The sequence below is a fragment of the Embiotoca jacksoni genome, unplaced genomic scaffold (assembly GCF_022577435.1).
Source record: "Embiotoca jacksoni isolate LCO1_2020_lvr unplaced genomic scaffold, fEmbJac1.0.p SCAF_35, whole genome shotgun sequence".
In the NCBI taxonomy this organism is placed as follows: domain Eukaryota; kingdom Metazoa; phylum Chordata; class Actinopteri; family Embiotocidae; genus Embiotoca; species Embiotoca jacksoni.
The window spans coordinates 1,170,298-1,194,001 of NW_027185387.1; the positions used below are offsets into that span (position 1 = coordinate 1,170,298).

Consider the following 23,704-nt stretch of genomic DNA (forward strand, 5'->3'; position numbering starts at 1 on the left):
CATACATTTTGACCCAAATTGTCTGTTGTAACATATAAGGCTGTTCGCCTAAGTTTTTCCCTCGTACATATAGCTACTGTGCTGCGTGCTGTGAGACGTAGGGATTCCACGTGCTGATTGCATCGACAGTGCTGACTTGCTGTCCTGCGCCAGAGGTGTGCGGAGCCTCGCCTTCGTTGGCATAAATGGACTCTATGTTGTTTATCCACAGGCAGAAAATAAGTAGACTTCCAGAAAGAGAAGATTGTTTGTCGTATGAAGGGATTTCCACGCGCGCACGTCCAGAAAAAAAGTAGCTTAGCTTGCTTGGGAGACGCATGCAAGCTACTTTTTTTTTTTTTTTTTCTTCATTTGTTTAGTTTTTACAGATTTTGCTATATTTTTTTTCTATCCTCAAGAGGACATAAAGTTATTTTTTCATGTAAACAACCGCATACATCTTTGCAGAGTTGATTTATAAAGCCTGCTGGCATCAACAGATCTTTTATTTTTTTCAAATTCAGGCTGCCAGATTGAAGTGCCAGGACTGTTTGATGAGATATATTTTCAAAGTGTAAAGGTGTTACCTTGTGTTTCGGTATGTGCGATTAGCACACTTAATATGTTGCTCGTGCTTTTTGGCAAGTGCACACGGAGGGCGTCGACAGCACATTGCCTGTGAAAAGAGTTTACACAAGATCATGATTTTCTTTCCATTTGATTTTATTCCTTCAGATGTTGGGAGAGCAGTTCATGCCCCGGCACACATCACAGAAAAAGTGGTGCAGCTGTTCAGGAGTAAAAGTGAGTTTACCTTCTTGGCCTCCATCCAGCAGAAGTCCTCCACGTCAGGAGTCATATTCTCCATCCACGAGTCAGAACACAGGTAATCCATCTGTAATCCTCTTCATTTTGGCCCGCAGCTCCTTTTCTGCACAACCTTTCTTCCGCGGATTACTTGAGCGCTCACATTTTAAATTAAACCCAGATAGGAATTTTCATCTTACTCTCAGCTGGTTGCAGATGGCTGTTGATGAAGTGAACTAAAGTAAAGAGCAGTGTGCAATTACTCTGCTGCCACTCTTAAGTCAGAGGGTAATGGGAGAGCCCGTTGTTTGGGTGAAATAATGCAGCGTTTTCACCTGTATGCTCAGGGCACGGAGATAACTTTCCGTCTTTTGTGTGTGTTAGATGAGCGTGAAGCACTAAGCAATGCCAAGCATGCTGATGACGTTAACTCCTAACGTAGAATGTCAGGCTTACGAAATGGGTACGCGTATTTTTTTTATTTTTTTTTGCTGTGTAGAATATTAGCACTCTCCTATTGGCTGTTTCGAGGAGTCTTATTGAATTTGTGGCAGAGGACTGAGTGCTGCTGCAGAAATTGATGTCTGTAAGACATCAGCGAGTGGCACCAGTGAGCTCACCCCCTCAAGGCCCCCTGAGAAAATCTACTACAGTGAATTGTTTTTAAAGAGTAGGCAACATTGATTTTCCTGCTGTCCTCTGAAGGTAAAAGCCTTCAGTTCTGTAAGACGTGCATCAAAGTGAGCATGTGAGGGAGTGGGCGTATGTTGGGTTAGAGTCAAGACAAAATCATATACAGTGAGAGAGTGAAGTAGAAGGTCTCAGCTGATGGAGAGAGCTGTGCAGGGAAAGCTGATCTGCAGTTACTTCAGACCGAAAATGATCAAAATGGTTTGATAAGATTTGCTTGATGTTACCACGTGATTCCGTTTGTATTTGATTGTATAGAACTTGTCTTAAACTACCAAAGACGAAAGAAAGGTTTAGTTCTACCGTGACTGGTTACAACGTTAAAGTGCTGTTTACATGTTAACCCATGATTAATAATAAGCTAATGTCTTTTCTATATAATTTCAGAAATCTCTGTGTGTCTGTATGTTTGTCCTTCGCGTAGCTCGACAACCGTTCACCCCATCTGCTTTAAACTCAGTGGGTGTGTTGCTGGGGACCCAAGGTTGCGCACTGGAGAGTTTGGTGCGATTTGGACATGCGGCACGTTTCATATTGATACATTTGAATAAAAAGGCGAGAGCTAAACAACCGCATACCTGGCAGCATCGGCCCGCTTACCTGGCTACCTGCTGTTTCCGGCCGTGTAGGCGGAGTCCCCCGTCCTGCTGCAGCAGGTTCGCAGAGCCTCGAAGCAGACAAAGTCTAGTGTCTCTTTACTCAGTTCTGCAGCAAACTGTTCTCAAGAAACAGGATTTGCCCTGCTATTAAAACACTGAAGAGCAGCGCCCAATTGGTTTCATTTTCGCAGCGCTTAAAGCAAATGGACACTAAAACCTACGGAACCAAAAGCCGGGCTATCATACTCCCAAAGAGGCTATTTTCAATGGGCACTCCACTATCTCTAATGATGACAAAGACAAAACGAGCACTTTAACTGTGAGCACTGTGTTTTTGTATATTTTGCTGATGATGTGTGCTTTTACTTCAGTTATTGAATGCCGAATTGTTACTTGTATAATTGTTTTCTTTGTGGTGTTCTTTGAGTTTGAGTCACAGTGTAAACCTTTTTTCTCTGCTGGTGTGCGCTCATATTTCTTCAAGCATCTCGTGTATGATCCTCCGTTGAAGTGAAATGTGTTGCCCCCCCCCTGCGGTGCTTTTAAGGTCAGCCTGAGAGTTGCTTTTCTGTCCCCTTTCTCACTCTCGACCTCTCCGTCAGTCTCTCTCCCTTTTCCTCTCACATTACCTGCAGGCATAATTGTTGCACAGTGGGTTGGCCAAACAACAGCGAGGCAAGGCTAAACGGGCCCAGTTGGCTGTACCGCCCTCCTCCTTCAGGCACAATGACACGCACCACCCAACACATGTAGCTCGGACGAGTGCTCGGACTAAGCAAATGTCAGATCAAAGGCACTCAGCTGCACTCAAACACACCCGGTTGTCAGATATGCAGATTCCTATGTCATTTATGCCATGCATATTGTTCCGAAATAGGCGTTTGGGGGATCAGCCCCTATTAAAATGAATATCCCTGCCTTTGTTTACATTAAGACATAGCTCTGGATATTATTATATAATTTAGCCAAGTCTTTTAACCAAAACGCCAAAATACATAATTTGTCGTTGGCTTCCAATATCACAGGGCTGTATTTTGAACCAGAACCTCTATCGGTAAACTGATAATGTTCAAACAATTTTCAAACAATATGCAATGTTTCCCACACATAGACTTACATGGGCGGGCCGCCCACGTATATTTAGCGTTATTTATTTATTCGTTTTTTTTTCATCTGTCCGAGAAAATGACCCTCCTAACGCGATCGACTAACGAGTGGACAATCTCAACCTCATTCTCCTCCACCTGTGTCCGTTAAGCACCGTGCTGCACTGACACGCAGAGATCAGAGGACTTAAACTCCTGCGTTTTGCAACGCGCCTGCAAAACGCAGCAGAGAATCTCACACTGAGCTGGAAAGAATCAGGTGCTCATGAATTAGGTAAATAACATAAATACAATATTTTAATACTGTATTTACTAAATTAAAAGCCCACCAGTTTCACACATGGTCCAGGTGTAAAGAAATCCATAAAGAAAAAAAGCACGCACACACTGTTGAGTTTAAACTGTTGTGATAAAAAAAAAAAAATGCGCATGTTCAGTGTCAGTTTGTTATTGTTTACGACAAAAGAAGTTTATAAAGCTGGTTTGGGTGGAGCTCAGCTATGTTAATTTTTTTTTAAATTAAACTAGTAGCTCTCCGACACTTTAATTTTGTCAAAGTAGCGTCGAGGAAAAAAACGTTGGCGACCTCTGATCCAGAGTGATGATGAAACCTCCAGTTAGTTATTTGACTTTCAAGACCTGTCATATTTCTTCAAATATTGCGTATTGTCAGGTACTATAAAAGAGATATTCAGATGCATATCAAGCCGAGCCGCAGCAGGCCAAAGTTATTGTAAGGTGAGCTGTTGAGTGAGTCGGAATGCCACATTGCGGGTGTAATTAAATTTGTCGAGATGGACTGAGCCTTGGCTGGCTTGGTGCAGACCTGTGCTCCATTGTGACCAAGGATTTGTTCTGAACCTCTGAATCCTCTCTGAAGTGCCTATTAAGAGCCCTCCTCCGATGCCCGTCCTTTCCCATAACAACACAGGCCTCCAATCCAGCCTGCTAACAGACAGCTACTGTAGCTACTTGGCCAAATCCAATCATGCATTCCCGCTCCGTCCCTTCTCCACGTCTTCATCTTTCTCTCGACACAATCAAACCATCCTCTCTCCCCTCCCACCCACTCTGCCAAGTCCGCTCTCCCCATATGATAATATCCTCCTCTCCTCCCTCCTCTCATCCTCCGCTCTCCTCATCCTCAAAGCGCAAACGTTTTTTGAATGCAAGCATTTCTTGGTACCCACAGCAAAAGCAGAAAAAAAAGCTTTTTAATTTTTTTTTTTTTTGCTTCTTGTGCACGGCGCTGGGGAATGAGGAGGAAGGTTTATTGCTGCTCCACTCGGCTGAATAGAACAAAAGGAGCCTATTTCTGCCAAGACAGCAGTTTCCTCGGTCCCGGTATCGCTCTCATTGTCAGCAAGTGGCAGTGGCGCTGTGATGAACTAACTCAAAGCGCCGGTCTCTCCACTGGCTCTTCCCACCTGAGCACTCAAACACCAAAGATGCTCAGCTGGCTCCTCCAGCTGCTCTGTTCATCTGCCTGCCCTTTGTCACTCCACAGGTCTGTCTCTCCCTCTGTGCCTCAGTTCACAGGCACTTACAAGTTCCTCTTAAGGAAACATGCTGAGGAGAAGAGGAATTTGTTAAACTGGAGTTTGCGGTAAAAGTTTGTAAATGTTGCTGCATTAGGAAGTTGGATGCAGTAAATATCTGGCCCAGTGCAGACTTATCGTATATCTGCAGTAAGTTATGCGTGAGAGAAAGACATTAATTAATTAATCAGTCAGTAACTTTTACAGTCCTTTCTGAATACTTTTAAATCCTCTGCTCACGCTTTGTTTGGAATGTACTTCGTTTGTATGTTCTGTTGCTTTGCGAAGTGTTTGCTAAATAAACACAACCCTGATCCAGGACCTTCAGAAACCCTGAACATTTCAGTCAGCCTTCATATGAGGCCCAGGTGTAAAGTAGGAAAACTAAGACCTACCAACCATGACCTAAAGACAGGTCGTATCGACTTCTACAGATGGAAATCATGTTTTTGTTTGCACCCACCTGAAATTGATTTTTTTTTTTCCCACCTGATGAATTCCTAAAGATAACTTTCCTTCTGGTGAAGTTCATTTCAAAATTCTTCCAATATTAAATTCATATTTATTATTCGTTGAACCAGTAAGTAGCTTTTGCAAAATCTGTGGTCCGTTAAACAAAAGCTGACCGCTTGGAATTCCTAAATCTATCCTGGAAAGTGAGATGTTACAATATACCAGTCTCCTCTTGGGTCACATCAGTTTTTGTTAAAAGAGACCTTGTCAATCTGATAAATTAACACACAGCATTTGGTTCTACTATATACGCTAAATACGGCGGCATGCTGTTGCCTCAAAGCAAGAAGGTTCGGGGTTCGAGCCTCGGATGGGGGTGGTTCGAACCCTAACAGGGGCGAGGGCCTTTCCGTGTGGAGTTTTGTGCTTTGGTTCTCCCGGGTACTCAACAAAACATGCATGATCGGTAAATTGGTGATTCTAAATTGTGTGAATGCGAGCGTGCATGTCCGTTTCTGTCTTTTTTTTCTGTGATGGACTGGCGTCTGGTCCAGGGTGTACCACGCCTTCGCCCAAAGTCAGCTGGGATAGACTCCAACTCCCCCGTGACCCTGTTCAGAATAAAGCAGCTATAGATAATGGATAGATGGATATAGTTTGAATAATAAGGTGAGTTGACATTTTGCCGAACAGTACTGTGACTTCCAGAATTGCAACTGACGATTTGATTTGTTTATCAGTCATTGGCAGATGATCCCAAATTTCTCGACGAAAAGAAACCGTTTGGAGCTGTGCTGTGCTGCCGTGGGTACTTAATCGCTGCCTTCTCTGCCTGGATTTGATTATTTTATGCAAAGACTTCATCTTAAGAATTTCTCCAAATTTTGTTTTGCCATCAGACAGGATTTGTGTCATCTGTGGAGTAACGCTGTTACCTCTGACAGATAGCAGGCTGCACACTGCACTCCCGGGATTATTCCTGGATTACTCCGAGGAGTGCACTCGCTGCCGGTGTTTGCTCTCAGGATGATGATGCAATACAGTACAATTATTGTCTTGCATTGATTCCTTTGGCTCTCTTTTCAATTCTTTAGGCTGATCAAAAAGCTGAATTTTGCACTTATTACGCAGAAATACACTCTTTCTCCTGCAAATTATGTTCGTTAATAAGCATTCTTGCTTGCAAACCATCCTGCTAAATGTGTTTCGTGCCTATTAATAGGAATGACAACAGGATTGGAGACAGAATTTCTGACTTGATAGCAAGTGGTTTTCTACTGGAAGTTAAAGCTGAATTTACTTTTGGCCCGAAGAGCAACATAAAAAGATGACAAACCCACAGCTGCCTCTAATTAACACCGGGAAGAGCTGCTATGTCTAGAATGCTCAGAAATAGTTCCACATCTAGCAGACACAATATCAACTCTGCTTTTTCTCTAGTTTGGTTTCCACCAACTCCTGATGCTCTTATGGGTGCCATGGATTTAAGAGCTTTATAAAAAAAAAAAAAAAGGAAGCCAAATGTCAATAACTGTTCCACGAGAATAACACTTTAGGGTTAGGTTAGGTTAGGTAGTTACTTTATTAATCCCCGAGGGGAAATTTTTTCGCTACAGCAGCATACAGGAAGCAATAGATAAACTTACTTTGAAGAAAAACAGGAAGATGAAGCTCAACCGGCCGCCCTGAATCATCGAGACGATGCAATTTGCAGACAGAACATTAAGGCGTCCAAAGTGGGCCAAATATCAAAGGCTCTTATAAACTCAAGATAGTTTTGACAACAACATTTGCTCTGTCAGTTGCTGTCCCCATTTCTGCCAGGTTGCCTTTGAAAAGAAAACACGTGCGTTGCGCGGTGTCGCTCTGTGTCTGCCGAAGCCTGCTGGGAAGCAAGCTCGAAGAGCAGCAAGCCCACAGGAGAAGACATTTACACGCACAGCAGCCGCTCTGCTGGCTTACCGGCAACACAAAAGGCTTTCGTAGACTCACCCTGCCTCATACTTCCCCCAGACCTCCTCTCTGTGTTTGTTGTTAGCTTGAATGGCAGGATGCCCCTACCACCCCTGAGAGCATTTAGATCTCCTCCACCTGTCCGACGGTTCTCAGACCCCGGGGACCTTCTCCAGCTTGTTGGCTGCCCTCCTTCTCGCGAGGGGAAAAAGCAGACTCGAAACAGTCTGGAGGAAAAACATCAGAATCCCCTGGAATGCCCTTTAACATTGGGGTGGCTAATACCACTAACTTTCTTTGGATTGAAGAGATAGTTTGCAATAGGTAGCTACGTTTTTAGTAGATAGGTTTGAAGTGTACTTTTCTCTATATTTCTCTTTCAATTTAAGTCAATTAACAGTTTTTGGATGTTTAGAAACTACCTGAAGTTGTCATTTTGTGTCCTGTCTTAAATTAATAGCTCTGTTCGAAAGAAATGACATTTTTGAAACCATTTCAAATTTTTACTCTCAGACCATGGCAAAGAACTGCTTAGAGGAAAAAAAAAAAAGAAAAGAAAACACAACTAGATGTTATGGATGGGACACAATAATATATAAAATCTATTAGTATATTCGACTATCGTTCTCCCTTATTTCCCGTGTTTTTACTGGCGTCCGGTTGTAATGCGTTACTCCTATCAGTAGGTGGTGGTAATGTGCCTAAAAGCTGTTTGCCAGCCGCCATGGAAGGAGGTACCAGGTTTAAACTGAGATTAGACGTCACGATGCGAACAGCAGAAACGTGAGGACAACCGCTGCCGTCAAACATTTTCTGATTGGAACTCCCTCAAAAAATAGATGAGGATGATGTAAAGTTAGCATACAAGTCTTCCACAGCGAAGCACCGACATTAGAGTGAAGTACCGAGTAGCCGGTCCATCCACTGATCAATAATCAATCGTTAAATGAAGTGAGTTTGATGTTGGACGTGCAGCGCAAACAAATCGCTCTCCTGTCAAAGATGGAACTAAAGACATGATTCTCATCAGTTCTGTCCAACGTGCCGGTTTTAGAAGTTGGATGGCATTTGATGAGCCTGAGTTAGAGTCCCTCCATTGTCTGTGTGTGTGTGTGTGTGTGTGTGTGTGTGTGTGTGTGTGTGTGTGTGTGTGTGTGTGTCACAGACTGTGTATAGAGGTGTTTATAAATGATACGCGGTCTGAGGCTGTTTCGGGGGGGAAGAGTGATTTTTGCTTTGAAATTCCCATCCCTACCAAATATTGCTTTTGCATTTTCCTGTCAGTTCCACTGCCTGTGTGTGGAAAGAGGAAAGGACCTCACAGTTCCAATGTTTGCTCTCGTTTACTTTTTCAACATTGAGCAGATCCTCTGTTAATCAGTGTTGCGTATAGAGCAATCGTACAGCAGCAACACAGCATGATTTGTTCAGCAGAGGCTTAGAGACTAATTCCAAAGTTTTCCCGAGAGAGTTTTGGGGTTTTCCCCTCTTTCCTCTGGTAGTTTTCGTGGGACATGTCGTGGACTCATCGTGATTACTGCTTAAAAAAAATCATGTCGTGTCCAGAGAATATCAAGTTGGCTAGTTAACTGACTTTACAACATCAGTCATAAAATGCAGAGCCACGTCCTGGATTTTTGGTGCACGCCTGTAAATGTGTTTTATCTGCTCCTCTGTGCCCTGTACACCACTGACTTCACCTTCTCTGGACACCATCATCCCTCATCACCACCAACCTGAGGTGGTCTGCTTCGCACAGTGCTCGGCTACTAATCACGTACGTCATACTGAACGCACTCCGGCTATAAAAAATATGAATTGACCCCCCCCCCCCCCCCGCCCCGCCCCGCACATCACATCACATCACATCGATCTATCTACGTCGCGCTGTGCTCGGTGGTGAAAGTTGCCGTCACCCTCCGAAGCAACGAGAGAATCCGTTCAAATACCAGAAACTTCTGTCGAGGATGGCCTTCCTGTGACAACTCAAGCACAATGCCTCACTAACTAATCCCGCTCACATTTTCCAGGTCAGTAAGCGAAGGCACCGGTGTGTTTTTTTTTTTTTTGCCACGGTATCTGGTTTACCTCCCCCACCCCACTCCATCCTCTTTTTCCACGGACAAGCTCCAGAGTGCTGACCTCCCTATTGAGCAGATAATTGGCTGTCATCTGTCCTCCATGAAATAGCCGCATGACACTGGAGGTGAAGAAAAAGGACAGCATGATATACAGCCATGCCAGCACTCTCGGGCAGCCATTCATTTCCAAAACTTTTCTCTTACAGATGAAGCCACTGCATTTTGATTAAGACCACTTGTCACCCTCCCTCCCCCTCACCCCCCAGCAGCTTCTTCCCCGAGCTGTCACAGCGCTTCTGAGACCCTTCTACAGCCCACAACCTCCATCTCAGGAGACCCCGGGGCCCGCAACCCCTGCCACCGTGGCTGTTTATCACGCAGCAGTTTGGGCTTCGCCATCTCTTCCGGTCTCAGCGTGATGATGCTGTGAAGAAATTGGGTAGAGGAATTTGCATGAGCACGCGGCATTATGCCCCGCATTATGAACGCCGTTAAATCATCGCAGGTCACCTTGCATATTCATCCGTTGATTGGACGGCACCTTCACTTTACTGGAATGGTTGGACATTTTTGGACCCATACATATTGATGAGAAATGTCCTAACCATTATTCAGTTCAAACTTTTTGTCAGAAAAAAAAAAAATCCACCATGTTGCTTTTGTAAAACTTAATACATAAACAGTTTGCCTGTTTGTAACAGCTGAAACCAGCAACTTCATGGAGTCAACCAAGACATACAGTAGTTTGGCGTAAAAGCAAACCCCATTATTTCTTTTCACTCTGGTATGTGCACGGATTAAAGAAATTAGATTTAGAATTAGATCTCCACCGTTAATGCTCTAACAGTGGAGAATTTAAATGATGCGTTTACCACGATTAACCTATAGATCAAGTACCATTCAGTCACAATGCAGGCTGTGCTGCCTTAAAGGGACATGATGAATTCACGCACAAGGTATATTTTTAGAGCAGCGTACATATAGTTTGCCCACTACTTTATATGTACCGTGCAGGATGTCAGGTCACCTTACAGTTTCCTTGTACCATTTGTCAGTGTGCAGAATTTTTTGCTTTAAGTAGTGTGTCTCTGCACACTCCCTCCAAGACCAAGTCCTTCAGTTCAGAGTCAGAGGTGGAAGATACATTCACTTAAAGTAATTTTTTGAAGTTTGCAGTGTTGGAGTAGTTTTAATCCATCATTCTTTATTTCACGGGTCCGACTAGCCTTGAGAGAAAAATCCCTTTTACTCTGCTACATTTTGACAGCTTCTTGTAGGCTCCTATTTGTTATATCATGCCTCCGTGCACATTCCACTAAGCAGGTGGTCGGCTGGCGCTCTGTATTCGTGTCGCAGCTACGTCCCCTCATGACTCCATTCACAGCAGGACAATGGCTGAAGCTGCAGTGGGAGGTTCAGATGACCCTGTTTTCTTTTTACCACTGTTAGAGTTTGGCATTCATATACAGCGCCGGCAGCTCGCATTAACAGCTCAGAGTGCAGCAAGAGAACGAGTAAACACGGGTCTGAGGTCAGCGCATAAGAGAGCAGCGCTGACACCGACTGACAGAGCAAAGTGGATCGGTAGTGTTGATGCTAATGAGTTTAGTATAGCGCGCTTCAAAACTACCGCTGCTGCTGTAAAGCGTAAAGAAGGGCAAACACATGTATTTAACAATTAAAAATGTAACATCAACATTATCGATGAGCCTAAATGAGCCACCTGATGTTTGAAAATATTTTTTTTTCCAATTGACACTATATAGTTATTTCACAAAGAAACGACAACAAGTCTCATCTGCCAATTATGCAGTTCTAAATGTGTATCAAACTTTTGTGGATTATATAGTTTTATGAGTTGCTGTGCTGTCGGTGTAGGTCTGTTTTCAGACAGATTTGGTCACTTCTTCAATCTTACTGAACACATGGGGTTGGTATCAAAGTTTAAGGACAGACCTGGGGGTCACAATAAATGTGCCTTTCTGGCCTGCTAGTAGGTGCAGTTTGCCCAGTTTGAACATAGGATCAATGACATAAAGCAACCCGGTATCACAGCAAAGCGTGAAATACACATGCCTGTCCACTACAGCAAAATGTGAGATAATCACGCTTTGGGCTGTCTAGGTGTTAAAGTTACACGTTTTGTAAGCGTGAAACTTACACGCACGTAATTGTCATCTGACATGGGATCATGTGACTAAGGTCCAGCAATAAAGCTTTTGAGACCAAGTACAAAGGACATTTTTTGGCAGTATTAGTATTAGGAGGGGCTGGATGATGAGTTTCAAAATGTAGGAGGTGTCAACATTTTTCTTGAGTTGTTTTTTGTTTCCTAACCCCAACCATGTTCTTATTTAGAAACCCCAGCCACATGTTTTTGCAAAAAAGATATGTTTTCCTTTAAATCAAATGGCTCAAAGCATGCAGTAGGTTTAATTTTCGTCCACTACAGGAAAACGGGACACTTTCACGCCTAGACGGAGCCAAGCGTAGCCATCTCACATTTTGCTATTGTGGACGGCCGTGTCTATTTCACGTTTTACCGGGTTGTGTATATACGGGTGATAAAAGCCTCCTTAAAATGTAGAAGGCCCCTACTAGCTTATATATTTGAGGCAGATATGTGAGGATAACTGCTTATTTAATAGTCTGACAGAAGTCAAATTGCAGTATAGTCTCATTATGATGTCATCTGTCATCCGTCATCAACTGGAATCTCCTATAAGTGTGATAAACCCACTGTACATGACCAGACATATAAAGTTACTACTGACGAACACTTTGAAGTGTCTATCAGCTAAGGAGAAAGATAACTACTGAACCTCAGGTGTTGGTGGAGACAAAAAACAGACCAAAAAGGAGAGTAAATATTGGAATATTTATCAGCTGACACGAAACATGACTCCAAATGGATGTAAATTAAGCTCTGAATCTCCTGCATTTGTGAACATGTGACTGCTAACTGGTTCACCCCATCAATCTAAGAGATGATAACAAAGAAGCCTTTTCTTTTGCTTGGCAACTGTGGTAGAGATGTCCCAGTTCAGGGCCTTTTTTCCTCTGAAGCCTTTTTACATCATAATGGAACAACAGGGCCTCCTACTTTTGAAAAGATACACCGAATGCGGGTGGAAGAGCAGCAAACTTTTGTAAAAATTTTGAGGACACAAGCAGTGTTTCCCAGGCAGCCAGCCATATTCCATTCAATATTTTAATCTATTGCTGGCATTGTTTAACAGAGTGTTTAGGGGATCCAGATCAACTGTACCTTGTACCTACAACACCAAATTTTGCTGAGATCTCACTCATGCACATCTTTTCAAGTTATGTTAAGAAAACAAGGACTTACACAGTGATGTAGTTTTCCTAGCCTGGTAGAAGCTAGCAAAGTGGTAGAGGAAGACATTTCTCCCTCTATCACTGCCAGACATGTTTTGTTTTGTTTTGTTTTGCTTTGTTTGATATGCAAACATGAATTTTTTTTCCGTGTATGCTCGCATTAGGAGTCTGTTAGATCAGCTCAGTTGCCATTAGGAAAAAAAAAAAAGCAGCTATGTACAGTGCTTTTCTTTTTGAAAGGATCAGCGATGAAAAAGAAAGCCTTTAAATGGTGATAAGTCTCATTTAAAAAATGTTTTTGGTACAGAAGCACCAAAACAGATATGTCATTTTTAGAGTCTGTCAGGCTCCGCTATTCATAACAAACGGACTGCCTGCCAATAGATTATTCCCCTTCATTAAATATGTTGTAATGCGGTCATACAATAGCTACCACTAAATACTTCATAAAATAAACGCTCGCTGTGAAGTGGAGTTAATGCCTTTGATGATTATTTCAGGAGTCAAATCAGGATAGCAGTGCTTCTGCTCATTCAGTGATTTCAGGGCTCTCGAAAGCCCCGGGGACGCTTCCATCAGTGGGAGAGGCAAAGCTGGAGAGTTCTCGTTCTCGCTCTACACCTCGTTCGATGCAAATGATTCTTCTCCGGCTGACAAGTATCAACGGCTCGGTCTCCTGCAGCATGATAGAGACGGGCTGTCAGGTCGGTGCCGAGCGCCGGCACAGAGTGATGTATTCATTTAATCTCGGAATGATGACAAGCTGTACAAAGACAGCCGAACTGGTTGTCCATACCCATACCCACACCGGCTCTACTTCTCTCTCTTTCTCACACACACACACACACACACACACACACACACACACACACACACACACACACATATGTCTAAGCAACTACTCGATGCGTGCAAATGCAATTTAATCTTGTAGAAAAAAACATTTCCCTGAGATGCTTGTTAATTTACTGTGTGATAATTGTTTTAGTGAGAACACAGCCTGCTGTGTGGGGGGTTGATGGCCCTTCATTATCTCTGTGGAAATGTTTGAGCTGAGCTGAACCCTACAAGACACCAGCTACTGATCACCGCCCCCTCCTTTCATTTCGTTTGTCTTTTCTTTTCTTCATTGCAATGATTAATTGGCTCATCTTCAGTCTTAGTATGCAAGAATACAACACTGGTTCATATTTTTTGTATTGAGTTGTATCAACAGGCACTGAGGTAGTAACATTTAGTCATCCCGCAACTGAAGGTACTATATTTGTTTATGACAGTGTCTTTCAAAGGGTAAGAAATACCAGTGGTGATCAAAAAGTTTCGAGACTCCTCCTGTTTTATGGGAACAAGCACGAAGCAGGTGGAAAGCTAAAAGTTGGAAAGTTACATGCGTTTTTGTGACCACTGGTGCAGGAGCATCTGCGATTTCGCCATGGACCTGAAACGTGAGCAGAAAGCACACATCAGATTTTGTGTCAAATTTTGCGGGACCAGAGGGAAGTCACAGGAAGCCAACTCCGGTGAGTAGGGGTGCTTTCAACGTGCGGCCAGCGGGTGCCTTGTCATGCTGGAGAATTAAAATGCCATCTCGCAACAGTTCAGGTGGTTTTTGAATCGAAAAACTTTCTACAGACGCCTCAGAAGATCACGGATGAACTCGGTGTCGACAGTCTGACCCTTGGGGGGACGACGACTTGGTGCACAACCTTCTGAATGTCAAAGAAAACCATCTCGTAGAATTTTTGATCTTAGACACCTTCGGTCTTGAATATTGAAGTTCAGCCACTCTTGTCTTACTCAAAACACCTCGCTCGGGTCGTTGCTTCATTGCCGTAGATTTTCTGAAGCATTTCAAGGTTGTTTTTGACTGATTAAGTTTGACACAAAATTCGATGTGCGCTTCCTCCACAAGTCCAAGGTGACATCGCAGGTCAGTGGTCTCAATCACACGGGTACCTCAGTAGCTGATGCTGATCAAGGGATGTAACTTGGAATACTTAGTGAAGTTATAGTTTCCACCTGCTCCGTGCATGTCACATTGTTGCACCAAGAGCAGCAATCTCTGAACTTTTTTTTATTGCCAGCCTTGTTTCCACATTTGAAAAATTATATTTCACATGCAAAATAAAATATTTAACTACTGAGATGTCCAAAGACCGTATGTACCCGTTTTCATGTGTTACTTTACCTTTTACATTTCAAATATCGGAAAGTCATGTGTGCCTTTATCGTGTGGAGTTTTCACGTGTATTCGAGTTCCATTTTACGTTAAATGTGTTTCACAATCACCATGCAGTTTTTTCTAAAGGAAATTAAAAAATATATTTGTAAACATTCAGATAATTCCGATTTGTAATTTTAATTATGAAAAAAAAAAAATCAGTTCAGACAGTGTTTCAGGTCGGGACGCGAAACACAAGTTCAGACAAAATTTAAACAAATCTCCAGCAAAATGTATGGTAATTGGACCCAAACTTAGTTTTGTAAACATCCTTCACAGTTTCTAGAATGATTTCCTGGTTCAACTTTGAGCCTCTGTGCTCACCGTAGTTTCGGTATGTGTGGACAGTTTCCTTTTTGATTTTTGTTTGTGTTGAGTTCTCATGAGTTCTTCTCAATTTCAATCATTTTCCAAACAGGAAGATGGATAAATCTGCTGCCCCACAGCCGCGATTGATATTCTGTGTAGTGGGTTCACTCTCTGTTTTCATAAATATGCATGAGAGGTGTTGAGCTTTGGTATTGAATAGGCTTGATCCCTGTGTGAGTCTGATTTGTTTTGTGCCTGAATATATTGGGATAGGTGGTGTTGCGGGCTACATTTTGGTTATATATTAGAGAGCCACACGGGCTACATTATATAGTTTTTGTGTGTGTATGGATGTGTGTTTGTGCTTAGGGGCCAGAGGTTCCAGTGTTGGGGTCATTTGCAGCCGCGGGGAAGCTGAAATGTCAAGACCGGTTGCCCGCGGCTCAGAACTGCTGCTGTCTGTGGCTGGCTGGCTCTTAATTTAGCATGGCTGATGAGGATGCAGGGTAGAGCACACATGGTGCCGAAAAGAGTTACATGTTGAACGCCTCCAGTCACCCGACAAAGTGAACATAGCACCGTAGGTTGAAATTGAGATGGAAATATCTCTCTTTTTCCTATTTGCTTAGACATACTGCTTTACTTAAAGCTTACACTGAGCAATCGCCTCAGCTGTTAATGCTTCTAGTCACTGCCCTTCATATGTGTATACACATTGTTGTTGCTTCAGCTGGGTGTAGCGGTGTTCAGCGGTTAGGAGGGCAATTTTTCCATTAATATTGGATCAGCAAAGTCTGCCAATGCGATTGTGGTTTCTACCAGACCATGGTTAAATAGAGCTAGTACAAGGTTGAACAACATTGAATTTTCATAGTATTATAACAGATTTTCATTGTGCAAATATATGTTTGCTCAACAAGCAGTAAAATAGATCTTATGTCCAAAAAACCTGCTCCCTATTTATGTGAAATTTTAAATCATGATATCCATGATAATCTTCTGATGTTTCCTCGTGTCAGGTCATTTTCCTCCTGACCAACACTTGATTACAAGGTTAAACAAATGAGATGAATGACTTTAATGACCTGAGGCCAAAATGTCTACTTCTACCATAGACTGTATATAAAAGTGGACGTAGCTTCCGGCTATGAAAAATGAGACCAATGCGGAAGCGGCTTAAGCTCCAGTACCAACAGGTGCCACTGGAGGTTGGCTCCAGAAAGCCTCCGTCTCCATAGACTCCCATTCAATTAGTATCATAAAATTCTAAGTTAATAAATTTGTCCACGGGTTATCTCGGTTTTGCTAGCTGAAGTCTCTCCTTTGATCCAAACTGTGTTTTCGGGGGCGTGTCTGTTTGATTGACGGGCCTGTGGTGCAGTCAGGTTATGGCTATCTATGGGCGGGACGTAGTTTCCGGGTTTCCAATCAGATCGAGTCAGAGCCACTGCTCACTCCTCCACCAGCTCATCCAAATATGGTCATTACCGACTCCAAACCGAACTACCAAGATGGCGCCGGCCAATATCCGAACTCGAGGTTTCATAACGACCGTTCACAAACCAACGGGTGACATCACTGTTGGTTGCCACTTGACTTGCACACAGAAAGGTCACATTCTAATTATCCGATTTCTATTTTATTTCCTGATCATATCACTTAAAGGATTCCCACCACTTTCCACTACTATACTTTCTGTTGGTGCCACCCTCAGATAAAGATGTCAGCTTTATCTTTTAATCTGTTACTGTAGACTGACTTACAATATCCGTAGAGTATTGGTATTAAAGTTAAAAAAAAAATTAAATCTCAATGACATAAGTGAAGAGTGGACATTTATTTTTTCTCCTTAATTCTGGTAAGTCTTTAGGCTAAGCAAATTTTCACTTCAAAAAAATTGTTGCCCATATTGTGACTCAATTATTAGACAGTTGGGTTACTTTTTCTTCTTGACTTTACTGATTGAGTAATCGACTGATTGTTGTAGCACAAATTTACAGGTATTGCAAGAGGTACTGTAGAGGCTTTCAACCTCCTTCTGAACCTAAAATATAAATAATTTTCATCTTTATTTCTAAAAAAGGTTTAGAGAATCTGCAAGCCTGCTTTGGAAAAGACCTTGGACATGTAATATAAATTTTGACTTTATTAATCCCAAAGTGGGGACATTTTGTCATCACAGCAGCATAGAAACACAAAAAGGTGCACACAGTAACAGAATAATTACAAATACGTATACAATAAAATAAGGTAGATAAAATATATTTTTTCGTAAAAAATTAGAGCAATGAATAAACACACACACGATATACACAAAAACAAATGAAATAAAATAAATAAATACAGCTTGGGATGAATGGAAAGTGTCAGGTGCTATGAAATGAAATGAAATACAGGGCAACGTTATTTTAGGGTGGTGTTGAAATGCATATTGGATATTTCTATACTCCACATAGACTTTGTCAAGGAAGCTGAGCATCTCTGACCTCTGACCTTTTCTCTTTCCCTGCAGCTACTTTGAACTGGAGAGCAGCGGGGTGAGAGAGGAGATCCGCTACCACTACCGCTTCAAAGGCAAGCCGCGCTCCGAGTCCTTCCCCTATCGCCTCGCCGATGGCCAGTGGCACAAGATCGCCCTCACCATCAGCGCCTCACACCTCCTGCTGCACGTCGACTGTAACAGGTAACACACACACACACACACATCACACACACACACACACACACACACACACACACACACACACACACACACATCACACTTGGAAACACCTTAATGTCGCTGTCACGAGCGGCTGCGACGGTTTGTTTTTGCCGTGCACCTTTGAAGTGACATGTCTAATGAACTGTCAGTGTTTATCACTGTAAATGTAGTGTCTCTATGGTGACACGCTGTTAACAGTGCAGACACTGAAACATCCAAGGACTAATTAACATGCACACACACTGTAAAAGAGAAAGGTTGTATCGTTATATAACCTCCTGTATCTCTATATAGGCTGGGTGTTGGTCTTACGCTGTTCCTCAATGAAGTGGACGCTAACAATGATATAACTGCTTCATTGATTGGCCAGTGAGGACCCTTCTCTAAAAGGAGCATTCAGTGAGAGCTGATCTATAAACTTGCACTTCAGCTGTGACAATCTTCCTCGTTCCTCACATTCCCTCCCGAGAGCCGGGAAGGCATCACTTGTCCTTTTCTTAATTCAGTTGCTCGACAGACATGCTTGCGAACGAGCGGTGTAAATTTGAGAAGCAGTAACGCTCCGTCACCTCTTGTGGATGAAAAAGCCATAGGACGCACTGTAATATCGATTCATCCCAGACGCCTATTATACCCATCAGGCCGGTGGTTTGTCGATTAATTATTGCTGCAGTAGCTGTCTGTTAGATAGTGAAGATAAAAGAGGGGATCGGAGTGATATTAGGCAGAAAAGATCAAAATATAATTGGATAAAATTGGAATCAAAGGTTTTGGTTGTGCATTTCTTTGGAGGAGATCTGATGTAATTAAGAGATGGTGAGACTGAATGAGATTGGTTTACAGCTACTTATCATCTGGTTGTAGTTTTGAGAGGTATGAAACTGAAGGTTATTACTAAGATTAGCTGAAGACTGTTTCTAAATCTTATCTTAAAACACATTTTTATTAAGTCTACTCATTTCCTGATGAATGCTGTATCTTGTTGTTTGCATAATACAGCTCTGCCATGCTACCGACATACAATCTCATGCTACTATTTTAATTTTACATTAAGTCTCAATTCAATTCAATTTTATTTAAATAGTGCCAAATCACAACACAGGTTATTTCAAGGCACTTAACACACTTAAGCCCTTTTGTTTACTTTACAACATTATTCAGAGGAACCCAACAATTCAACAATTCCCACATAAGCTAGGAGGGAAAAAAACATTACTTTAAGGGAGAAAAACCTCCTACAGAGGGAAGGAAAAACTCCCTTTTAACAGGAAGAAACCTCTGACAGAACCTGCTTTATCTCACAATGGTAATTTAATATCAGTCAATCCATTGCCAGCCCTCAGTCGAACTGAGGATCAGCATTCAGTAATGAGTGAAATACAGCTCACAGCGCACAGTAGTTCAAAAACATCACACACCCACAGACTAAATCATCAAACCTGTGGTGTCTGATAAATCTCTGCTAAAATACCAGCGGCTACATAGAAACTTTTGTCTTCAGTATTTTAATAATAAAAAAGCCCTGTCAATTTCTCGAACAACATCCACCCTGACACCCCTCCTATTGTCTTGAATGGCAAATTCGCTGCCAAGAGAGCGTCTTTAGCTGATGCCGTTCACCTGGGCCTTCATGGCTATACAAGCTGGCCCATGTGTTTAGTCTGTCTCTCTTGTTTTGGTTTATACCTGGTTTGTTTGTTTTTTGATTTGCAATTAGGTTCAAGCCTTGAGTCGGGTTGTGTCAAATGATCCCAGACGAGCCCCCATTTGTTACAACCCGGCTCAAGGCTGGACAAAAAAAGGGAAGGACTACACATGAGTTGGAACTAAAGATACATTTATTTTTACAAGACCAGGGGTGCCACATCCACAAAGAAAACAACAAATAGTAAATAAATATGAATCTCAGTTAATGTAATTTTACCTGCAGGGAAATACTTTATGGCCCGGGATGTCTGTTGTGGGACCCAAAATCATTTTATTACAATTTATTGCACTTTTCACTGTGAACTGCTTTGTGCCCCTGATGAGAAAAGTATTATGTCAATAAAAAACTTAATTTGACTGTTTATTGGATTAGTAAAATCTGTATATGACAATTACTACCTCTGTTTCGCTGTTCAGCAGTCCTTGAATTATGAATATCTGCTGATGCTAATGTCTGATAATCATAGTTTGTTAGTATTTTGTTAGTATAAAATTCAAATTTTCACTCTGTATTCACATACAGTACATCACATACAGCTACATGGGTAGTTTGCAGCCAACAACTGTACTTTTAAAGTGTAAATTAATACAAATTCGACACTCAACTTTCACCAGTGCAACAAGTCAGTTTGCATTCATTCTCTTGGTCTCATTTACCGGTACATGTAAAAGGACCTGAAGGTCTTTATGCAGAGCTGAAACTGTCGAGATTTTCCCGGAACATCAAAGCAAGCGTGCGAATGTCAGCATACTTACCAAGCTCCTCCCACCATGCACTGGGTCAGACAGAAAGGTCCACCGCTTCACCAACAGACACTCTCAGCTCTGATTATATACAAATTATATTCAGCATGACCTGCAGCGGCACCAGCTGACACCACCTGCTGGCATATCACTTTTCAAATTGTCTACAAAATAGCAGTTACAGCTCACGATGCCTTTCATCTGAGAAAAAAAAACACACGCCTTTTAGCCTGATGTGACTCTGTTATGAAGACAGACTTTTCCAAACCAATCTGTCCATCAGCATCATCCCATCATCCATCATCCTCTCAAAATCTATGTTGAAACCTTGCAGCTGTTGTATCAAACTGTTCTGTATATTTGGTCAAAAATAGTTTAACTTGCAGAAAAAAAAACAGCAGCTAAACTCTTAATCTAGCCTTGCTCACATAGCATTTGGCTTTTCACTGTAAGGGCAGTGACCTCTGCTTCTTCAGCTTAAATCCTTTAAAATCACCAGTTCCGGGGGTATTTACTGGCAACCAGGAACCTTATGCTATGTGGATGCAAAAATAATCTGTCAAATGTTCTAGTTTGGATTACCTAAAGAGCTGGAATGAAAACCCACCAAACTGCTCTGTATCTACTTCCATTTCATAAGTGACTTTGCAGGAGAACAGAGCATATTTTCCATCATTAAATCTATAGAGAAAAAGCTTGAAACCGATAAACACTGCAGTGAGCAGAATATGTCCAGAATTACCAATCAGCCTCTCCTTGTCCATATAAACTATATAATATAAAGTAATAAAGGCAGTTGCTAGAGTCTCGTTTTAATTTGCACTCTCATTAAACACTTTATTTTTCAAGTTTTTGTAGAACTAATGCTGATGAAGTTATACCACATGAATTTAGAATTAGACATTCAATAGTATTTTTTGCCCCTCATGTTTTCTCAGTACAGCAACCGAGTAAATTCACCTCAATTCAAAAATTTTGTTCAACTGAAAAACAAGAAGAAATAGTAATTGCTAACCTGATACTCTCACTTCTATTCAGTGAAATGTGTCTGTGTGCGAAACAAATTGTCAGACCCATTAGCCTCGACATTTCAAATGGTTTAATTTTTGCACTAAATCACACTTTATTGATTTCAAGGCTCATTAAATGGTTTTAAGAATCCATAAATGTGAGCGAGGGCAATTTATCCTCACATCTTCAGCTGGACTTTTACCTGGTAGAGTTTCTTTGGCTCTTGCTTTGTTGATGCCTGTTTCACACTCAAACTGTGACATGCATTGTTTGGCCCTCTAGGTTGATATTGAACTATAAAGTAAATGAAGACTAGTAGTTACAATTCAAAGGCAGACAATACTTAAACTCCACTCGTCAATATTTATCGACTGGACCGCAACAGGAGAAGCGAGCCTCATAAACACACATTAGGTGGCGATAATGAACCGATTGGTTGCAAATCGATATTGAAAAGAAGAAGATAAAGAATAACAATGACACACACCTGCAAACTCGCTGGACTGTTCTATTATGTGTTCTCTGAATAACAGGAAGGACCTTTATCTATAATAGTACCTCTTTGAAGGACTCGAAGGAGTGAGTTAGTTACACCACTCATCGACCAAATGCCATGACTTCCTTTATCGCTGTCAAATTATAATCCCTCAATTCAAAGTAAAAACGTTTCGTACATGGTGCAGCCTTAAAGTAGGTTTTGACCCCTGAAAGGTATAATTTAACATTTTGGGAAATATGCTGACTTGCCAAAAGTTAGATGAAAAGATCAATAGCACTTTGGTGTCTGCTTGTTCAATATAAAGCTGCAGCCTGGAGACTGCTATCTTAAGACTGGAACCAAGAGGGAAAAGTCAGCATAGTTTTGGCTCGTAATTAATTGTTTTGACATTTTAGTTTTAAAAAATTAAGTGTGATTTGTTAATAGAGAGTTGCAGATATTGTTACTTTTGGATTGAGCTGACTCCCCGACTGTAAATAAGCAACTGTTTAGCCACCACAACTTAGTAGTAAAATTGAAAAATCCTAAAAGCCATGTTATTGCTTGTGTTCCAAAAATGCAACATTGAAAAACCAATGGCAACAACATTTTGCAGGAGGTAGTTTACTTTCCAGATATCAGAGAATAACTAATGTACATGTTCAACGTGATAGCAATATGACAATTATAATAATGATTAAAAGATTGCAAATGTGTCTTGAATTGTAAGCTCATTTCGGTCAAAATTAAGTTGTTTTTTTACCCAGAAGCTAGTTTCTTCTCACAGATGATTTAGTAAATATACTCAAAATCAATATTACAATAAGGCAAGTTTGGTTAGCAAACAGAGATGACTCACTTTCTCAAGTAAAAAAAAAAAAAAAACTCCTGTTACCAGGCGACATGCATCTATTCATTGGAGGTAACCAAAGGGCACTCTAGGTAATTAATACAACACTTTCCAATGTCACATTTCATTCTCCTGCTTTTACTCCCATTAATAGCTTTAAAATATCTTATTTCAAACACAGCAATGAATTCAGACACTGTTTAAATGTCTTTGACCCACATTCATAACCACCGCCGTTGTTATTAAACAAATGTAAAACTCCATTCATCCTCTGTGTTGAGGGTTTTTTTAGACGTTGCAGTCAGGAACATTCAAATTGCTCATCAGTACTATGTTGTTTACGGACTGCTTTCAGTTTATAAAGTCTAGCATTTCTTTTTCTTATTTTCTATACTTAACGATTAAACATTTGTAAGGTAATGTAATTTATTATGCAACACATTTTTATTAGGGATTTGAGCTTGGTTGCTGCATGAAAAACACAAGGAACAATAACATTATCCTCTATTTGAAGGAAATGATCCATTTGGATACCCCTGCCATACATGTCTGTATCTTTGACACTGTTCGTTACAAGAAATAAATCCTCTGGCTTTCTGCAGGGCAGCAGCTTCAATTTGTACCTGTCATTTTGTTTGACTGCAGTGTGCTGGTCTCTGAGTCCACGTTAAGGACTTTTACCTCAGGTTAAGCTTTGGTCTTAATCTGTTGGTAGATCAGAAACTGGGGAGTTCACGGAAATGTTTCTGCTTCTGTGTCCTTCGCTGTCCGTTTTGGAGAATGATCCAAAGAAAGCATAACAGTGGTAAAGTCGTCTGTAAAATACAAAATGCTGACAATGTACATTTTCATTTGGCTGCGATGAAGTAGTCAGTGAAGATCAGAACTTTGTACATACTCCATAATAAAGTGATACAAATAAATGCCATCTGCACAGACATGGAATCATGCAGTATATTTTTAACATGACACAAAAAATAAAGGTTAACTATTGAAAGTATCAGCATTACAACAATATTATTGTTTTTATAGTGGTAACCATAAAACATCATGGCATAACCGTATGCGATATCCAGTAAAGATAATAATTAAATTTTTTTTATTTTTTTTATTTTTTTTTATTTAAGTCTAAAGA

At 41.4% G+C, this 23,704-nt stretch overlaps 1 protein-coding gene across 3 annotated transcripts in view; it reads left to right on the forward strand.

The window, feature by feature from the left end:
- The window catches only part of LOC138207994 (protein kinase C-binding protein NELL1-like), a 252,661-nt gene that overhangs the window by 34,651 nt on the left and 194,306 nt on the right, over nucleotides 1-23,704 (forward strand). For all 3 annotated transcript variants that reach the window (XM_069165603.1, XM_069165604.1, XM_069165601.1), the window contains exons 3-4: nucleotides 715-865; nucleotides 17,588-17,758. In XM_069165603.1, the coding sequence (XP_069021704.1) occupies nucleotides 715-865; nucleotides 17,588-17,758 (322 nt within the window). The remainder of the gene's footprint in view (nucleotides 1-714; nucleotides 866-17,587; nucleotides 17,759-23,704) is intronic.